The sequence below is a fragment of the Eumetopias jubatus genome, unplaced genomic scaffold (assembly GCF_037043125.1).
Source record: "Eumetopias jubatus isolate StellerSeaLion01/CBP00866 unplaced genomic scaffold, mEumJub1_p1.0 scaffold_13, whole genome shotgun sequence".
Taxonomy (NCBI): domain Eukaryota; kingdom Metazoa; phylum Chordata; class Mammalia; order Carnivora; family Otariidae; genus Eumetopias; species Eumetopias jubatus.
In genome coordinates, this window is record NW_028274819.1 from 41,248,249 (window position 1) to 41,268,055 (window position 19,807).

General features: G+C 52.0%; 1 protein-coding gene across 1 annotated transcript in view; it reads left to right on the forward strand.

Annotated features, from left to right (window-relative positions):
• Positions 1–19,807, forward strand: part of USH1C (USH1 protein network component harmonin) — a 45,997-nt gene that overhangs the window by 22,464 nt on the left and 3,726 nt on the right. The window contains exons 15-24 of the mRNA XM_088017493.1: positions 2,200–2,249; positions 6,141–6,293; positions 7,857–7,973; positions 8,519–8,998; positions 11,225–11,344; positions 12,357–12,407; positions 15,098–15,139; positions 15,662–15,715; positions 16,050–16,149; positions 19,599–19,705. Coding sequence (XP_087873619.1) covers positions 2,200–2,249; positions 6,141–6,293; positions 7,857–7,973; positions 8,519–8,998; positions 11,225–11,344; positions 12,357–12,407; positions 15,098–15,139; positions 15,662–15,715; positions 16,050–16,149; positions 19,599–19,705 — 1,274 coding nt within the window. The remainder of the gene's footprint in view (positions 1–2,199; positions 2,250–6,140; positions 6,294–7,856; positions 7,974–8,518; positions 8,999–11,224; positions 11,345–12,356; positions 12,408–15,097; positions 15,140–15,661; positions 15,716–16,049; positions 16,150–19,598; positions 19,706–19,807) is intronic.

Genomic DNA, 19,807 nt, shown 5'->3' on the forward strand with positions numbered 1-19,807 from the left:
AGAACCCCAACATTCTGCTGAGCCAGGACAGATTGTCAAGAGGCCCCCAGAAGAGCTTTCTTTAGCCCCAGCAGTGAGAGAGGGGGTTTTCGAAGGATCCTAGAGCTGGAAGGAGCCTTGGGAGATGAAGAGGTTTTAAATAAGATATTTCTAGGTTTTTCTCCCCATCAAGGACCCCATCTATTAGCCTCCACCCCCAATGGACCCCATGGTTTAGAAGTTGAGGTTTTTCCTATCACACCATTAATTAGTCATTTGTTTTCCTTTTATTAAGTAGTCATTCTTGCTTGCAAGAAAGCATCAGTGTTCCACTGTTGAGTAAACATAAACTGAGCCAAAAGCAAAGGAACTTAACTTACAGCCTTTTCATAGATGGATGGGCAAGTTCTTCTAATTAATACTTGAAATATTAATAAGCAGCTCACAGCAGACTCCTACACTCCCTTCCACAATCCTAGGGAGGCCAAAGTCCAGGTTGGAAGCCACTGGAATGGATGATTTGCTAGTCTCCACGTGATGTCAAAATTCATGTCTTCCTTACCACATGTCTCCCCTTTACTCTTTGGAATCTCCTCACCTCCTCTGGATCCCCAACCTTGCCCACATAGCTCTGACATTCCCCCAGGAACCCAGAGTTCCCAAGGCGGTAAGAAGCAGCCAGGAGGACCTGTTCTTCCATTGTAAGCCCTTGGCACCAAAACATGTATAATATTCAGATGTTCCCATCCCCTGTCCCTCACTTCCCAAGTGTCAAGTGGAATGCCCTGCAAAAGGTTTCTCACTTGACTGTCAGATCAGAGGCCCCTGTTGTTACCCCATTTTACAGATAAGAAAACTAAAGCTACCAAGGTTGAGAGCACTGCACGCACCATCACAGAGCAAAGCAGTCTGGCCTGGGCGTCTGAACCCCTTTCCTGCCCCTGACCTCACCGTTCCCGTAGAGGAAGCTGGCCATAGGTCATTAGGCTCCTGGGAAGCACCTCTGGCATCTTGGTCTCCCGAGTCCCTCTTGGTTCACCAGCTTCCTCCTCTTTTCCTGGGTAGCTGATCAGGGAGTGGAGCCTGAGCTTGAGCCAGCAGACGATCCGGATGGAGGCACGGAGGAGCAGGGAAAGCAGGTTTGCAGCCCCCGCTTTGTTCCCTAGCCTTGCTGCTCCGCTTGCCCTGCCCGCCGCCTCCTGCTAGCCTTGCAAGACACCCAGCTCTAAGGGGCCAGCACGTGGTGGGGACCGCTGGAGGGTGCAAAGCTCCTGCAAGCCCAGCTTAACCCAAGAACTGCACGCAAAACCTGAGGACGGGCCTGGTGACCGGGCTGACACGTCCGCTGATGCACACCGAAACAACTGAACTGGTGTTCAAATATTTAAGTACTGCCCGAGCCCAGGTCCTTCCTTTGCTGCTCTGGCCTCTCCCTCAGGACTCCCTAGATATCCCCGAGATCCAGTAAGTAAGTGGGTAGTGCTTGATCCCGCAGAAGGCTTTCAAGATCCTGTTCTAGAACTCAGGCTGGTCAGGGTGGGTGATTATTTAAGGGATCACTGCTGGCCCAGGGAGCTTGAGGTTCGAGGTGTTTCCGTGTCATGCTGTGGCCTGGGGAAAGCAAGGGGCTGGTGCCCTGGTGATCTGGCTTTTCTGTGGCGGTTCTGCCCACTGCAGCCTGAGCTGCGTTTCCCAGAGCCGACCCCGGTCATTGCCTTCTCTCTCAACATCGACAGGGGAGCACATGGGCTGCACCACGAGACAAGGCAGTGTTGTTCTGCGTGACAGCAGTTCTAGGCAGAGCCCCAGGCTTGCTTTTGTCTCGAGCTGTTTCTTGGCTGGAGGGACTAGCCATCAGTCAGGAGCAGCCCTGTTCTCTCTGAGCAGGGCTCTGGGTTCACAGACTGCAGCAGAAAAGCTCATCCTCCCATGAGGGCTGTCTCTGGTTTTCTGGCACTGACTTCTGAAGCCAGTGTCCCGGGGAGAAGCAGGTTGGCAGAGCCCTTCTCAGGCAAGCCTGGGGCCTGCTCTGTAACCCAGGTGAGGCCAGGTGAGTGGAGAGTCAGACCGAGGGTGCGGTCCTCCTGTCAGGTCCGCCAGTGCTGTTGTCCGTCTCTCAGACCGACGTGCTCCTTGCGGTCCCGACTCTGGGCTGCCGCCTGTGGACGCCCTGGCCGAGCGGAACTGCAGCTCATCTCCTTGTTCTCTGTGTTCTTATAGCCTTTGGGTGGTTTTATCGTTACGATGGCAAATTCCCAACCATCCGCAAGGTAGGATGCGAGGCTGAGTGCTGTGCCATGTGCCACTAAGTTTGCTGTGGGTTTTGGCCTTTCCGAGCCTTATTTCTTTTCCTGTGAACTCTAACCCGTGTGACCCGACCCGTTCACTTGGAGGGCTGACCCTGTCCGCGCCTCCCTGTCAGGCTGACGTCAAAGGTCCGGGCTCTGTCACAGAAGCATTGTCAGGGGGAAAGGATTCAGCGGGCGACACCCGCCCGGGTACCATCTGGCATCGCCTGGATCAGCATCAGCCCCAGGAGGCACAGGGCAGGGGCAGGGCCATGGCAGGAAGCTTCTACTTTGTTCCTCTGTCAACTAGAACCAGAGGCCAAGACCAGAAGCCACGGGCAGACAGTGGCATAGCAGGCTGGGTATACACGGCACAGGTTACAAGACCAGCCGTGCCAGACAGAGATTGGCTGCCAGGCAGGGATTTGCCGCCTCGAGTTGAGATGAAGAGCCACACCAGTCCCAACTCCGTCCTGGAAATATCTACATGTGCTAGGATAATGCATTTTTCTGGTCTCTGGGGCCTTGAATTTTCTCTCTAAATCTTATTACTGCATCTGCAGGCCCCTGAGACTCTCGTCCTTTTTCTTTCGAAATCACTTTGGCATTTGATTATGAAAACGCCACTGTTAATATCTGTACATTGGATATTTGAAAGGACTTGGCATTTGGAAATCAGGCAACAGCATAAATCTGGGTGAACTCATTTAGGTGTTACCACTCGACTGGGTCTTTCTCAAGGGATGTCGGTTCCCCAGGAAACCACAGCAGTGGCAGCTGGGTGACCTTGATGATATGTAGCTTCTCCTTGCCTGTAAAATGGGAATACCTGATGTTCCGGAAACAGCTACCCCCTTCCTCCAACTCGATACTGTTGTAAAATAATAGACGGCAATATTATTCCTGACAGAGGTTGACATCTTTACCTAGGAACACAAATCATGATTTATATGACATTGGATCAACTTAGGACAGAGCACCACGGGGGATTCCTTTCCACACTGCCATGGTCTCAGAAAGGACTCAGTCTCAGAAGACTGTCTTTTTCATCCTACAGCCTGACTCTGTGGCTTAGGATGTGTCATCGGGTTAGATTTCTAATTCTCCTCTATGCACTCTCTATTAGAACTCACCTAGAGAGGACGGCACGCACACATACACATGCACACACACAAGATTTTACTGGGAAAAATAATTTAAAGGAGATGGATGGGTAAAATCTTCTCCAGGTGCTAATAACCAGCCAGATTTAAGAGAACAAGTGTCTCCTCCACACACGGACCTCCCACAGGAAACCATGCCGCTTGGAAATTGCTGTGGGTAAAGGAGACCCGTTCTCCTCTATTCATTAGTTCAGTATAACCGAATAGCTAGTATTTTTGTTTTCATTTCATTTCCAAAAGAGAGAAAGATTGCTTCCAGGTAGAAGCAAGAGCATAATCCACCCCAGCTGTCTTTCCTTTCGGCCCAGACCAAAAGGACTATTCACCGTGAATTTAAGTGACAGCTAAAAGGAAAACAGAATCACATCCCTCGTGCTGGCTCTGAAATTCCACTGTCACTTTCTCCAGAGCCTGTGACACGCCTTGCATCCCAGCAGCTAGAACACGAAGTCCCCAGGTAATTCACGTGGCTGTCTATGGCCATGATCGGCAATGCACAAAATTGCCCTTATTTGCAAAGATAAAGATCCAATGTCTTATTCCTAACCCAGTAGTAGGTCCCTCTGGGGCTCATGGTCCCCGGGCCTGTGGCCCCACCAAGTCTGCATCAGAGCCTGAAGGGTGCATGGTTCTGACTAAGCCTTTCACTAGAGATGCTTGAGTAAAACATGCAAACCAGCCCTACTTGCAGGAGCCCACTGTCCCACAGGGGAGATGGATTCACATGCAACTGAGTAACCTATATATTGGGCACCAGTATGAGGTCCGTAGACAATGCTATGGGATAATTTAACCTCCTGCATCAGTAAAGAGGTGCTACTTTTTTGGAAATGGGACAGAAACTGTCACATCTGCCTGCCCCATCCAGGAGCCCTGGCTCTGAAATCTTAGCAGTGATAGTTTTGGGTTTTTGTTTTTTTTTTTGCGGGGGGAGGCTTGTTGTTTTTTTTTTTTTTTTTTAACCAACAGAATGGCCATTCCTATCATGGTGGTACCTGTGAGAAGTCATGTCCTTATTCTAGCAAGCTACCATTAGGCAGAATGTTCTTGGCTCCACTTGGGGGAATTGTTGTCTGATCTATAATATGATGGCAGGGTTCATCTATCAACACAGCCAAGAGTACAATGAACATGGTAGGCAAGGAACCAAGCAGGACTCTGAAGAAGTGAGAATCATTTTCTCAAGTAGTTCATAAGACTGCTCTGGGGGGGTGGGCCTCTATCCCCAAGATAGGGGACCATCTCCAAAGCACATTATCTGTGCATGGAAGTAGGGGTTGTCTTTAGGAGGGGAGGCAGGATAACTCAGTCATAGGTCCAGAACTACACTCCCAAGTCTTTCCAGCTGTGGACAAAGTTTTATGTCCGGTGCTGAGAAACTCAGTTCTTCATTCCTGCCCTTAGATGCTGGGATGATGATTCAAGAATTCTGAGAGAAGACCCCTTGTTGGGGTGGGAGTGAGCTCTGTGAACAGATTTCCTCCCCACAGAAATACCCCAGAATGCTGACTCTCTCTGCTGTCCCCTCTCCTGAGTGCTAATTCTGTCCTTTGTGCTGTGTGTGATGGGGCTGATGCTCCCTCCTGCCATCACCCCAGGTGCTGCCAGCTCACCCGGGCACAGGGGAAAACTTGTAGGACCTGGAAGACTCAGGTCCAGATCCTGGCACCACCACTGACTAGATGTTTGACACTGGGCAAGGGTTTTCACCTCTCTGAGCCCTGGCTCCTTCATCAAGAGAGTGAGGATAATACCTACATATGAGATAGTCAACATAAATCCCTTAGCACATAAGCAGTCCATAAACATTAGTTTTCTTCCTTCCTTATTCCTTGGCTTCCTTGCAACCCCATGGGAGGAGCAACCAGGAAAGTAGGTTTTATGGGTCCAATTCCACCAGGAAAGATAAGGAGTCTGTTTGCTTGGCATCTCCTATCCCAAATCCTCTTGAACCTTGACAGTCAGTTTAAAGCAGTGAGGCCATCCTCTTTCCCCACCCTCATCTCCTAGTCCTGTAGTTTCTGGCTAATGCTTAGTTCAGAGGGCCTCCACAGGATTAAATAGTCTGCAGCTTAAGCATCAGAGCAAAATCTGATGTTCCTCGCTCTGGGCTCCCAGGTCTGAGGCTGGCTCCCACCTCCTGCAGCTTAGGATCTCTGCAAATGAGGCTCACCACCTCGCCCACATTTTCTGTAGAATCTCCCAGGATATATCTCTGTTGCCTAAACACGAGATACCTTTCTTTCCAGATAATGGAGAAGGCATGTGCCTAGATACTAGAACCTAATTCAGTGTATTTTATTTATACCATGCTTTCATGTTTATAAAGTTGTTTTGTAGATGTTATTTTATTGGCTCTGATGGCAAGCCTGTGGAGCAGGTATTTCTTCTGTTTTGGAGATGAGGTGAATCAAGCCCAGAGAGGTCAAAGAACTTAGCCAAGGTCACACAGCTGGCTAGGGAATGAGTAAGCCGGTTCTTCTGGCTGGCACAGGGCATGTGTTTCCCACTCCACAGTGGGTAGCAGCAGTTTGCCTGCCCTACACCTGAGGTCCAGTGCCCAGTGCAGAGGGGCAGAGTTGGGGGAGGGGCTCAGCACAGGGTTGTTTTCTGGTGCAGTCTGTGGACTGAATGCCCTGTTTGCTGTGCTGTGTCAGCGTCAACACGACCTCGTAACCCTTGTCATGTAAACACTGCCACATCTGCTCAGAAAGGAAAGGATAAGAAGAAAGCCAAGTACGACAGCCTGCAGGAGTTGAGAAAGAATAAGAAGGAACTAGAGTTTGAGCAAAAGCTTTACAAAGAGAAAGAGGAAATGCTGGAAAAGGAAAAACAACTGAAGATCAACCGGCTGGCCCAGGAGGTATGTGTCCTACTCAGAGGCCAGGTGAGCGTCCCAGGGCACAGCTTGGTTATTCCCCACCAAGCTCCCGGGGAACCAGCTGGAGTTGTTTTCCCCAAGTGGAGTCCAGGGATGGAGTGGGCCCTGCCCTTCCGCTCAGTCTAGAACGTGGGATCATCCCATCTGCCCAGGATCAAGGAGACTAGCCTCTGGCTTAGGTGTATGTTTGGAACAGACACTAGACTCCTTGCTCGGGTATGGGTCTGAGGCTAGCCTCTCTGCCCAGATTGTCACACTTAGGTTAACCCTTCACCCACCTGACTAGAGGTTTGAGTCTGTCTCCTCCATCCCAGCCCCACCAGAGTATGAGTCCAAGGCTAGGCCTGGCCAGCCTAGGGGTGGCTATGAGGTCTCCCTCCCTAAGTAGAGTAAGACCCTAAGGCTAACCCCTCTGCCTGGATTGTAGAACTGAAGTTAGCCTTCCATCCATTTATCATCAGGTCCGAGTCTGTTTGGCCCCTCTACCCAGGTCATGAGTCCAAGACCAGACTTCCCTAACCTGCCTTGGCTCTGAGAGTATGGGTGTGAGGCTAAAACCCCTTTGTGCAGATGTGGTGTCTGAAGCTATTCCCCAATGAGGGTGAGGCTGCTTCCATCAACATAGAATGCATCCAGGGGCTCCTGGGTGGCTCAGTCGATTAAGCGTCTGCCTTCAGCTCAGATCATGATCCCAGGGTCCTGGGATGGAGCCCCGTGTTGGGCTCCTGCTCAGTGGGGAGTCTGCTTCACCCTCTGCCCCTCCCCACTGTTCGTGCGTGCTCACTCACGCTCTCTCTTTCTCCCAAAAAATAAATAAAATTAAAAAAACAAAACAAAACATAGGATGTATCCGAGGCTGGACCTCTTCAACCTGGAAATGTATCTAAGGTTGTCCCCTTCAAGACATGACAAAAGCAATCATCCAGCATGAGTAATTCCTATTTCCTAGGTGAGTTGGGTGACCTTAACTCCCTAACTATTGGAGATGTTATTCGTTCTGCTTCTCTTTAATGCTTCCATGAATCAGAATGCCAAGCAGATTAGATTACAAAACCAGAGTAATCCTGGAAAATGTGAAGTGCATTAGGTCTGGCATTAGGAACGAATAAGCTACAAAATTAAAAATAAAATCCAACTTGTATTTCTGAGGACAAGGCAGCCTAGAGGGGGGAAAAAAGAGCAAAGTTAAACTTTTGGAATATGCTAGGAGCCTTAAAAAAGGACCACTGGAAAATCACAAGAGCCTCAGTGTTCGTGCGGACCCTGGGAGCTTAATCCCGACTAGTTCCACACCATGCACGAGCCCCTCCTCTGATTTGGCCTACAGGTGCTGTTAGTCCACCTGATTCCCCAGCACCCTCTCCCTCTTAATTTCCGCCTCTTCTGGGGCCAGGTGGAATAAGCCAGGGTCTTTTCCTGGAGAGTGGACCCACCCCACAGTACTTTCTAAAGAAGTGTTTCTCTGCTGCTGATCTGAGTGTGCCACCCCCATGGGACGCAGTGTGCTCTTTGTCCTCACCTTTTTGCACTGTCCTTGGGTCCTAGGTGTCCGAGACAGAGCGGGAAGATCTTGAGGAATCGGAAAAGATTCAGTATTGGGTGGAAAGGCTCTGTCAGACGCGCCTTGAGCAGATTTCCTCTGCTGATAATGAGATGTCAGAGGTAACAGAGCCCTTCTTTCCCCAGAGGCCCTCCTGCTGCCTTCAGAACGACCCACTCTGGGGACAGCGGGAGGCAAGATGGCCACCCGCCAGCCTCCGTGTCCGGGGCCGCCCCTACCAGCCCACTCTGCCTGGCTCTCTTGAGGAGGGAGACAGACCTGTATTTCTGGGCTTATCTCCAGAGTGACCACTATGTCCAAGCTCATCTGAGATGGTCTCCGTTAGGCATGTTGTCCTGGAGTCATTGCTCAGAGTGCCCCTCTCACTCTCAAGTCTGTTCCAGTTTAGATGATAACCTGTACGGTCACCTCACTCTTCACCCACATGTGGCATACCTTAGCACCATCCTGCATTTGGGCACTCCCTCCTAGCCACTTGGTGTGGGCTCACCTGAGCACCCAGGTGACAGAGAAGCGATACCCCCATGATTCTGGTTTGTGGGTGGTGGGTCTCCAGCAGCAAAAGAAACAGAAAAGCATTATACTCAGTGTATTGTGAAGTGGAGCCCTAGTCAGACAATTACAGAACTTCCTTGCAACCCCCCAGATGACCACGGGGCCCCCGCCTCCCCCACCTTCTGTGTCTCCCCTGGTCCCACCCCTGAGACGCTTCGCAGGCGGGCTGCACCTCCACACCACTGACCTGGATGACATCCCCTTGGACATGTTCTACTATCCCCCCAAGACTCCCTCCGCCTTACCCGTGATGCCCCACCCTCCACCCTCCAACCCATCCCTCAAGGTCCCTGCACCCCCTGTCCTTCCGTCGTCAGGCCATGTGTGTGCCCCATCTTCACCCTGGGTGCAACGCACTCCACCCCCCATTCCCATCCCTCCCCCACCATCTATTCCCACCCAAGACCTGACTCCTACCCGCCCGCTACCCTCGGCACTGGAAGAGGCACTGGGCAACCACCCCTTCCGTGCTGGGGACACAGGAGATCCAACAGAGGACTGGGAGGCAAACCACAGTGGGAAGCCCACTAACTCCCCTGTTCCTGAACGGAGTTTCCCACCCACCCCAAAGGTATTGCTCCTGTTCCGCATGCTGTGCTGCAAAGCAGAAAGTGTGGGCAGGGCTGCTGTTGTTTCCCCCCACCCTCCGCTGCTCTCACCAGCGGAGACTGGAAGAAACATCACTCCAACCCATTTTCCAGGCATGAGCTCCCAACCCGCATGTTGAGGTCACCCTGCATGTGCGTGGTTTCTACTGATTTTGAAGTACTATCCTGTATGGTGAATTGCCTGTGATACTTGTGATGAGCAACTGTATATCCATGTCTGTTGGTTTCTCTTTGCTCCTCTTGGCTAGTACGGGCTGGTAACATTCCCTATGGTACTTGCAAGGCTGCGTTACTGAATAACCAGAGCTCTAGGTCACAGCCAGTCACTTTTCGATATAAGCTCAGAAAACCGGGAATATGGGAAATGAATCCCAGGTTAACCAGGGGGAAAGGAGGGGAGAAGTGGCGGAGCAGTGTTAGGATCTGTAAATGAAGTGACAACACTGTTTGGTGTAGTGTTAAGACATTACAATGCCATTTTCTATGGAGTTAGCCAATTCCATTGGCTTGAAGTATAATACCTAGAACTTTCTGGCCAGCTTCCAGCTACTGAAAAAATGAAGACAAAGAGTACCTAGAAATCTCCAAATTTCCTATAAAAAGACTAGGTTTCCCTCCCCCGCCCCACCTTGAATGTCAGGAGGCTGAACAGTGACCTTTCTCAAAAAAACATATTTCTTATTAGTTGTTCTTAATCCCAAGACTATTTCGGAAGAGGCAATCCCCAAGGAAGATATGGAGCTTTGATCCCGTGGAGGGACAAACAAAATATTCCTCTGCTGCAGTAGCTGTGGGGCCAGGCTTGAGTCAGAGTTAAAAGCAGCTCACGTCAGCTAAGGGTGAGAGCTTTGAGAGAGGGCAGTCAGTAGTACCTCATCTGATTTTTATTAACCTTCCATGCATGGATTTGAGGCCCAGCATGAAGAGCAGAATAAGCATTTCAGAGCATTCAGGAGAGCTTGGGGGAAGGTGGAAGTAAAGAAAGTGCTAGGCACCAACAAGGAGGCAGCTTCTGGCAGAGGACTCTCAGGGGGACTCCTTCTAGACCTCTGTTGGACCTTGCAGCTCTGACAGAGATGTCTGTCCGTTCCAGAGGATGTCTTGTCCTAGAGCTCAGCCAGGAGCAGGTTTACAGGGGGCTGAGTTAGGCTGGCACAGAGGGTCATATCCTTCTTGTGAGTCCCCCTTATCAAGATGGGCAGCAGCTTTTCCTTGACAAATTTGATTCAATAAGCATTGATTGAGCACTAGCCTTGTATCTTTGTGTGAGGAGAAGGGGAGCTTGGAGCCATGCTGCAGGGGACAGTGAGGAAATTGGCACACCCGTGCTTTCCCGGACTTTGCTGTCTGAAGGATGAGCAGCTGAGCAGACACGATTCAGCTATAAAATGGCCCAGGGCAGGTGCTATGGGGAGGATTCATTCTAATGGGAGGTTGAAGGAACCTCTGCAGAGTGAAGGGTTGATGAGCTGAGGCTTGAAGGATGACAGTGGTACGTGGTGGATGGGAGGAAGGGCATGAAAGGTACAGGGAACATAAAGATGACAAGGAGGAACTCAGGAAGGAACTCATGAAGGAGCTTGCGCGTCAAGCCAAGGAGCTCAGCAGTCAGTGGGGACCCATGAAGAGTCTGGGTAAGGTTGTGATCTGATTCGATTTGTCTCGCCCACGGGGATGGAGTGCGTTAGAGCAGAGCAGACAGATTGTGCCAGCTCTCCTGGATTCTGCTCTGACTGGTCCCCACCTCCCGTGGCCAGAGCCTCCATGCCCACCCACCAGGGACAGCAGATGCTTTGTGTGCAGTCTGGGGAATGGAAGCGCAGCCAAAAGAGATAGCCTTTAGGGAGAGAGGAGGCTAGATGGCACCCATGGCCACAGAGAGAGAGCCTGGAAAGTGTATCCTCTTGAGTGACAGAGGCTGCTGGCGCCCCTGGAACTAGGCTCTGGCTCAAGTCCCTGATTTCTTAGAGCCACCCATTAGTTTCTGTGGTCTCAGGACACACTGTGGCCAATGGACTTCTTATCTCTCTGCTGAAGATCACACCCCTGGCACCTTCAACAGGGTGAATGAACCAGGGGGGCTCAGCATGTGCATGGTGAGGATTTGCATGTGTGTCAAAGCGTGGCGGTTGGCCTGGGCCACTCCCGTCATGCCCTCATGGGGGTTTCTTGTACACTAACCCTTGTAGACATTTTGCCCAAGCCCACAGCCTCCACGAGGCCCTGGCGTGTCCACTATCTCCAAGCCCGTCATGGTCCCCCAGGAGTCCAACTTCATCTACAGGCCAGCTGTGAAATCTGAGGTCCTGGTAAGCCCCTCGGGTCCCCTCCAGGGCATCTCCAGAGGAGCAGACAAGGGCTGTCTCCTCTGGCTTCTCCTGCCCCTGGAGGGAGAGTGAGGTGGGCCACAACCGCACATTAAGAGCCAGCTCTTGACTTCTCCTTGACCAAGAGATGAATCCATGTGGGTACCAAACAGGCTGGAGCTCCCTCTAGAAGTAAGAATGGTAACAGCTCAGACTTACTGTGAGCCCACCGTGTGTCAGGATACTGAGGCTTAGAGGGGGTACGTCGGTTGCCCCAGGCAGAGCCAGATCTTACCACTTACTCCAGAGTGTCTCAGACTCCAGAGCTCAAGCTCTTTCCCACATTGCTATCTTGCCAAACCTCCAGTGATTCCACTGGCCCTGGCCTCGGCCTCTAAGGCCTGACGAGGCACGACGCAGAACATCCTCAGATGGGGGACCATCCAAAGCGGAGCCACTCACTCTGTCCATCTCGACACTCACTGCTCCCTGGACTGGGAGTGTGAGGCGTGGTCCTGGGGGAGCAGTAGGGTCTTCCCACCCCCAGTCGCCTACGGCTGAGGGACTCATGTGGAGCCCCATGTCCCGGGGGGTGCCAGGCACTGACCGGCCTCGCACCCATGGTGGGAAAAGAGTCATGCCAGAATTGTTCTTCCCCTTTCAAGGAAACCCTATCCAAATGTCAGAGCAGGACAGCTCAGATACTTATTTTGAGCTTTTGCTGTCCTGTCAGCTCCCCAAAGAGCAAAGTTCATGCCCCTGTGATAACCCGTGTTGGTGCCCCCGGGGAGTGTTCTCTGTCCCATGACAAAGGGTGGTGTCTGCTTGACTAGAAGCAGGTAGCAGCTGTACCTGGGGGCGTCTGGCCGGCCCCTGACATACATCAGGCTGTGTCTACTCGGAGCGGGATGTTGGCAGGGCAGCCCCAGGCTGGCAGGCCCGGGGTTTGGCACCAGAGGGCACACGAGGCCTATTGGTAATGTCCAGCGTGGAACTTTTTTTTTTCTTCTGGCAGCCACAGGAGATGTTGAAGAGGATGGTGGTTTATCAGACAGCATTCAGACAAGTAAAGCGATACCCGTCGTGGTCTGTAGCCCTCCCTGCCACCCCTGTCCCTCCCGCTCCGACTTCTCTCTCCGGGAGTACCAGCCGGCTCTGAGGCGGCCCCAAGGGCCCTCCGCCAGAGCCTCAGGCCAGAGCCGTGTCCCTGTTGCCTGCAGCCAGGAGTGGGGAAGGGTCCTCTATCAGGAGGGGACCCTGGCTTTATTAGACCCCATGCCCCAGCTGAGAAAGCAGCAGGATCCCTGAGGGCTCTGCTCTTTTGCTACTGTTTGTTCAAAGAGGAGCAGGGCAGAGGGAAGCTGCAGAGGGTCGCAGAGGCCAAGATGGGCCCCTCCCTTCAGCCCTAGGAGAGAAGGTGTCTCCCTGCCTCTTCCCCTGTCTTGTCCCCTCGAGGCAGCTCACAGCTTTGCCTGGCACTGAACCAGTCAGGGAGGAAGTGGTAGTCCAGGTCCTCCACCTGCCCGGGGTGCTCCTGGGCACAAGGATGTGGATGTCCTTCCTGGCCTGTGAGTTCTGTCAGGCAAGCAGCCACTTACTTTCCCACCTCCTGGGGACTTCTGTTCCCAAAGCCAGACACTGGGTTGGCGGTCTCACCAATGGTGGAAGAGATCCCCAGATAGAGAAAGATACTGCAGCCAATCTCACCACTAACCCACCACCAGACTCCAGGCTGATGTGACTATAGGTGGAGCGACAGGGAAGTATCAGCTTCACAGAGACACATGGGAGTTTGCAAAGGAGGCTGCTCCCAGCCCAGGACTGAGGAGTGACGGGAGACTGTCACTGTGCCAAGCACTATTTCTAAATACTTTATGTATATAAACTCATTTAATCTTTGTAGCAACCCTAGGAGGTAAGTAGATGAGAAACTGAAGCCAAGACGTTAGGAAATGTGCCCATGATGGCACAGCTCCTGTCAGGCCCTGGATTTGCATCCAAGAGGTCAGGCTCCACAGTCGGGCTCCTATGTGCTCCACCATCCCACCTGGCAAAGCGCATTATCTGATCATGAGATAGACATTTCAGCCCTTGCTGTTTAGGGCACAGACAGCCCTCAAAGGGAGAGTGGCTGGAAGGGAGGAGCCCAAGGACCCAGACTGGAAGTCAAACCCTTGCTCCACTACCCACTGGCTGGGTGACCTTGGGCATGAATGTCACCTTTCTGGGCCTCAGTTTCTCCATCTGTTGAAGGGTTGGGCTCCCTCTTCAAGGGCTGACCAGCTGTAGTGGCTTATAAGTCTATGATCTAAATTCACACAAGACACAAACCCTTGCCATCATGCCCATTCTGAGAGCTGATTCTCACAGGGAGGGAGAAGGGGAAGCCCATAGCCAGCACTGTCCAGCTTTCTAGAAGAAATAGCCAGAAGTAGTCAGGGCCCTCAGGGAAAGGGCATTGACTCCATATCCTGCCTCTTGACCTCTCCTGCCCATGGATTTGCTGCATCCCTTCCTCTGTCTGCTGCCCTGATGCCCAGAGACTGACCTGGGAGTGGCTGTGGCCTTCGAGTGGGGACAGCCTCCAAACTCCCAGGGTCTGTGGGGCTGAGCCTGGGCAACAAAGCCTGGATGAGGAGGGAGGGCAGACTGGTGCCCAGGGAGCCACCTGCGGATGTTTGGTCCTCATCTTGTGCCCATAGTGTGGTTGCGGCATGCTGGGCATAGAGAAGGCAGTGGCCTCCCCCTGAGGCTGACCACAGGCCTCAGAGGACACTTGGTGTGGCCCAGGGAACTGTGTGCTGGGGATGGCTCCCCTCAGTCCAGCAGGGCCTACCTGGGCCCCTACTATAGGGCCTCTCCTCTGCTCCTGCCTGCCCATGGGGACTAACTGAGGCTTTGCTGCCTAGGACTTGGCGTGCCTGGCGCCCGAGTCTGTGGACCCCCAGCTCCTGCTCTCTGTGGGGGATTCCTAGGAAGGCAGTGTGTGCTGACTCTGCCCCCACCTTCCTTCTTACCACCTTGTTTCTACATCCTGGGGACACTGTTTCCACAGCCCTCACCAAGCCAGGTTCCCTGAGATAAGTCTCCTCCTTCATCCTCTCCTGGCTAAGGGTCTGGGAGGCCTCTTACATTCTAGATAAGCATTACATTAAGAACAGTGCTGGGCACTGGGCAGGCACAGACACCCCTCTTCCTCTTGGAGCCTGACATCCCTTTGCACGGTCCACCGCCCTGTGCCCCAGTCATCTTGTGGCTGGATTCCCCATGGAGAGCTACCTCTTGAGCATTGTTGTCCTTCTTTGGGGTCAGAGCACCGGGTGAAGAAAGGCGGGCCTTCACCCTCAGTGCCTGAACCTGGCCTCGCATGAGCACTTGGAAGAACTCAGGGAGGACCTAAAGGACCTGAGGCTGTGGGCAGATGACAGCTTAAGCAAGGCCAACACAGGCCGGTCAGACCACCTGGACATCAGCAGGCGCCCCTGCCAGCCACGGACGCCCACCCCGCTGCAACAATGCAGGGTCCGGGGCTGGGCTCCTCCAAATGCTTCCAGAGCTTCCTGCTTCTCCCCGGGGAAGAGGTGCTCTGGCTACTGGGGCTTCCAGCCTCCTCCGCATCCGGGCCACATCTGGCCCCCCACTCTCTCCCCTACATCTGACCCATTCGAGTCTTCTTCCTCTGCCCTAAGCTTGCTTCCTGCAGTGACCCTCAGAAAACTCTGCCCTGTGGCCCTAACACCCTCCCTTTGCTTCCAGGATTTCCGGAAATATGAGGAAGGCTTTGACCCCTACTCCATGGTGAGAGATAACTCTCCTCCCCTGGAGAGTCATCCCAGGACTGTGGCGGGGGGGGGTTACAGCGTGCTCCATTGTGATGCATTCTGGGCCCTGGGGGTCCCAGGGATGAGGTGGGGCATGTGAGGAGACCCAGGGAGCCCCATCTGCTCTTTTCTGTGAAGGCTCATTGCAAACAGCATTCTAGTGTGACCCATAGGACTGGCGTGTGTGTTGGGGCACAGTGGGGTTATAAGAGCTGTTACACTTGCTGAGCACTGACTATGTATCGGGTGCTTTGTGATTTTCTGGGTGCTTATAGGGCATGTCTTTGCCCAGCCCTCACAATATTCTCAGGAAGAATGGATCTGGGGTTTCTGTGGTCACCTCTTTGTGTGTCCATGTGGCCCCCATGAGGCCTGGGACCCCCAGGTGAAGACCGATGGGTGTGGGGCTGGAAAGGATCCCCTTGTCCATGTACTCTGTGGGACCCCCACCCTCATCCTCCAAGCAGACTCAAAGTTCCCCACTATCTGTTCCCTCTAGTTCACCCCAGAGCAGATCATAGGGAAGGATGTCCGGCTCCTGCGCATTAAGAAGGTACGTGGGCACATGGAGGTCAGGCAGGCCACCACCCTTCTCTGCCCCAGCCCCCTCCCATCTTGGTGCCCTGCTTCTCCTACTCTGGAGATGACTCTTGGGTGACTCCTTAGATCCCTACCCTTTTCTCCCTCAGGGACATCGCCTCCTGTGGTGGGACCACACACCCAGGCCCCACTCAGTGTCCATGCCCCCGTTCCTCCCTGATGGCGTTGTCATTGGCCCCATGACTTCTCTGGCCCTCTTTGTAGCCCTGTCAAGAGGATCCTGGGTACCCAGGGGTGCACAGGCTGCTATCTGCTTGGCTCTTGAAGGCCTGTTTTTCTCCACCCAGGAGGGATCCTTAGATCTGGCCCTAGAAGGCGGTGTGGACTCCCCGATCGGGAAGGTGGTCGTCTCGGCTGTGTATGAGGGGGGAGCTGCTGAGCGGCACGGTGAGTGGGGACCAGCCATGCCCCAATTTGGGGATGGTACGGTGGTTTTACAGGGGCCCAGGAAAGCACACACTGCCCACTTGGAGTGGTCCGACCATTGCTCAAGAATTCCCCCATCTGGATCCACCCGTCCATCTTCTGAGTCCCACACATTGCCCGTGGGCATATGACGGTGCCAGGACTATGGGTGTACAGTCAACCAGACCCCACCCTGCCCTGCGGGGCTCCCCGTCTAGTGGTGAAAACATGCTCAGAATTGCCGGATTCCAGCCATAACAGGGCAGTCAGCTGACAGACAGTTGTGGGACCCTGAGGGGCCCCTGACCCACCAAGGGAAAAGGGGGCCATGGGGGAAGGCTCCCTACAAGCATCATACCTGAGCTTAAAAGGTAAGTCAATGTTAGCCTCATGATGGTGGGAAAGAACTTTCCAGGAAGAGGGGGCAGCACATGTAAAGGCAGGAAAGAAAGCATCCTAACCTTCCCTGTCCTTTTAATAATAAGGGCTAATGTCTATGAAGAGCTCACCATGTGCCAGATGTGATTCTAAATATCTGCACCTACTCTGTGTCTGAAGCGTTCACGTGTATTATTAACTCGTTTAATCCTCACGACAGCACCGAAAATAGGTACTGTAATTACTCTCATCTTACAGCTTAGGAAACCGAGGCACAGAAAGGTAAAATGCTTGTTCAAGGACCCACAGCCGGTAAGTGGTGGAGGCAGGACTGGAGCCCAGGCCATTTGGTATTTTGCTTTACTCTTGCCTTAAACCCGCTCACCTGCCCAAGAGTGTCTGCGACTCACCATTAGCGGTTTCTTCTTCCAAAGCCAGGAGCATTTTCAATAGTCTTGGGTCTTTTGTGAAGGAATCAGTGGCCTCGAAGGAGGAGCCTTAGGGCCCCTCACCCTTCCAGGCCCGAGCAGGTATCCCATGGTGAGGTCCCTCCTGGGCAGGTGCTAGGCTGCAGTCGGTAGAATGGAAGGTGGGTGAGCCCTTGAGGCGGGAGGCAGAGTGATGGGAAAGTCACCTGGTTCTGTGGGCTACAGAGGCGAGTCACCAGAATAAATGGGACCCTCCCCTCCTTACAAAGCGCCAGCCCAACCGCTGCCTTGTTGCTCCTGAGGTTCCATCTGGAATTCGTACAAAAGGAAAAAGTGAAAGTCTCCTCTCCCCAGGCCCACTGGCCAGAGGAAGCTGCTGTCTACAGCCTGGTCCCACACTGCTTTGGACATACCAGCAGCTGGTGACCTTTTCTCCAGGAGCAGTGTTTTAAGCCACTGCCACATCATCTTCAGTATCAATCACTACATTCCTCTGGTCTTCATGCCTACAAGACTTCTGGGTGATCTATTTCAACATAAACCAGAGAATGTGCTGTGGACACCAGAACTAAGAAAAAGTCCTTAAAAAACATTTTTTTTAAAGGTTCTGAAGTTGAAGATGTATGAGAAACCATGCACAATCTATCTACTTCTTGGAGAGCCACAATACATATTAGCATATTCAAGGCTCTGACAAGCTGTGCAGTGAGTAACTCTGCTTAGCTTATAACTCAGCTCTTCCCAAACTTATTGGACTACAGGTCATCTTACCCAGGAAGACCTTTAACATCATTCATTTGTTCGAGAAATATATTAAGTTCCCATTTTGTTCTAGGTATTATGGTAAGTGCTGTGGACATAGTGGTCAACCAAAGAGACGGTCCTTGCTCTCGTGGAGCTGAGTCTGGTGGGAGGGACCATCAGTCAACAAATATATAACTATAAATTATGAAAATGCTCTGCAGGAAGAGACTGGGATTCTTTGAGAGAACGATAGGAAAGACCTGCTTGAGATTGCGTGCAGGTCAGAGCAGTTCTCTCTGAGGAAACATTTCATCTTTTTTTTTTTTTTACATGGCAGGCAAACATTTAGTTATTTTAATATACAGAGAACATACAACCTAATAAACAAAATGTCACAAACCCAACATAAAAAAAATAGGTAAGAATAACTATAAATGGCTTATAAACCTGCAGGATGAATCCAACTCTCATAATTACATAATTATGACATTTTTAAAAATTTTTTATTGTTATGTTAATCACCATACATTACATCATTAGTTTTTGATGCAGTGTTCCATGATTCATTGTTTGTGCATAACACCCAATGCTCCATGCCGTACGTGCCCTCTTTAATACCCATCACCAGGCTAACCCATCCCCCCACCTCCCTCCCCTCTAGAACCCTGTTTGTTTTTCAGAGTCCAACATCTCTCCTGGTTCGTCTCCCCCTCCAGTTTCCCCCCCTTCATTCTTCCCCTCCTGCTAACTTCTTCTTTTTTTTCTTAACATATATTATATTATTTGTTTCAGAGGTACAGATCTGTGATTCAACAGTCTTGCACAATTCACAGTGCTCACCATAGCACATACCCTCCCCAATGTCTATCACCCAGCCACCCCATCCCTCCCACCCCCCACCAATCCAGCAACCCTCAGTTTGTTTCCTGAGATTAAGAATTCCTCATATCAGTGAGGTCATATGATACATGTCTTTCTCTGATTGATTTATTTCACTCAGCATAACACCCTCCAGTTCCATCCATGTCATTGCAAATGGCAAGATCTCGTTCCTTTTGATGGCTGCATAATATTCCATTGTATATATATACCACATCTTCTTTATCCATTCACCTGTTGATGGACATCTTGGCTCTTTCCACAGTTTGGCTATTGTGGACATTGCTGCTATAAACATCGAGGTGCATGTACCCCTTCGGATCACTACATTTGTATCTTTGGGGTAAATACCCAGTAGTGCAATTTCTGGATCATATGGTAGCTCTATTTTCAACTTTTTGAGGAACCTCCATACTGTTTTCCAGAGTGGTTGCACCAGCTTGCATTCCCACCAACAGTGTAGGAGGGTTCCCCTTTCTCTGCATCCCTGCCAACATCTGTCTAGGAAACGTTTCATCTTAGCCCTAGAAAAGAGAAGAAAGGGGCAGGGGTGGCAAGTGTCCCAGGTAGAATAGCATGTGAAGGTTGTGGGGTAGGAAGGAGCTTGGCCTAGTCAGGGGCGTGATGGAGACTGGCAGGGTTGGCACACAGACAGGGACAGCTCACAGAACTAGCTCATATTTCTGATAACTTCATGGACAATGCAGGTCTGCCTCCCTCTGTAATAGCAGAGGCCTGTACAAAGGCTAGGGAGGCAATGGTTCATCATTGGTGTCCTGATTCTACTGAGCTGGGGTGAGGGAGTATGGACAGGGTGGGTAGTAAGTGCTCTTTGAGTAACCTGGTGGATTGTTTCCCCTCGTGCCTTCTGAGCCCATCAGAAGCCGGGAGTCAGGCTCCTTCTGCACCCCTCCAGTGACCTCCTGCCCCCCACCTTTGCCAAGTCCTGGGCCAGGCACACGTCACAAATGGCCCAGTTGACCAGTCAACCTCATCTTGCAGGTGGCATTGTGAAAGGGGATGAGGTCATGGCGATCAATGGCAAGATCGTGACGGACTACACCCTGGCCGAGGCTGAGGCCACCCTGCAGAAGGCCTGGAGTCAGGGGGTAAGAGCAAACCCCCTCCCTGTCTCCCTCCCCTGCCTGCCTGCCTTAAACCCTAGCCTCTGCAGCCAGAGCTTAGTCAGGATGCCCCATCCCAGGGCGGGT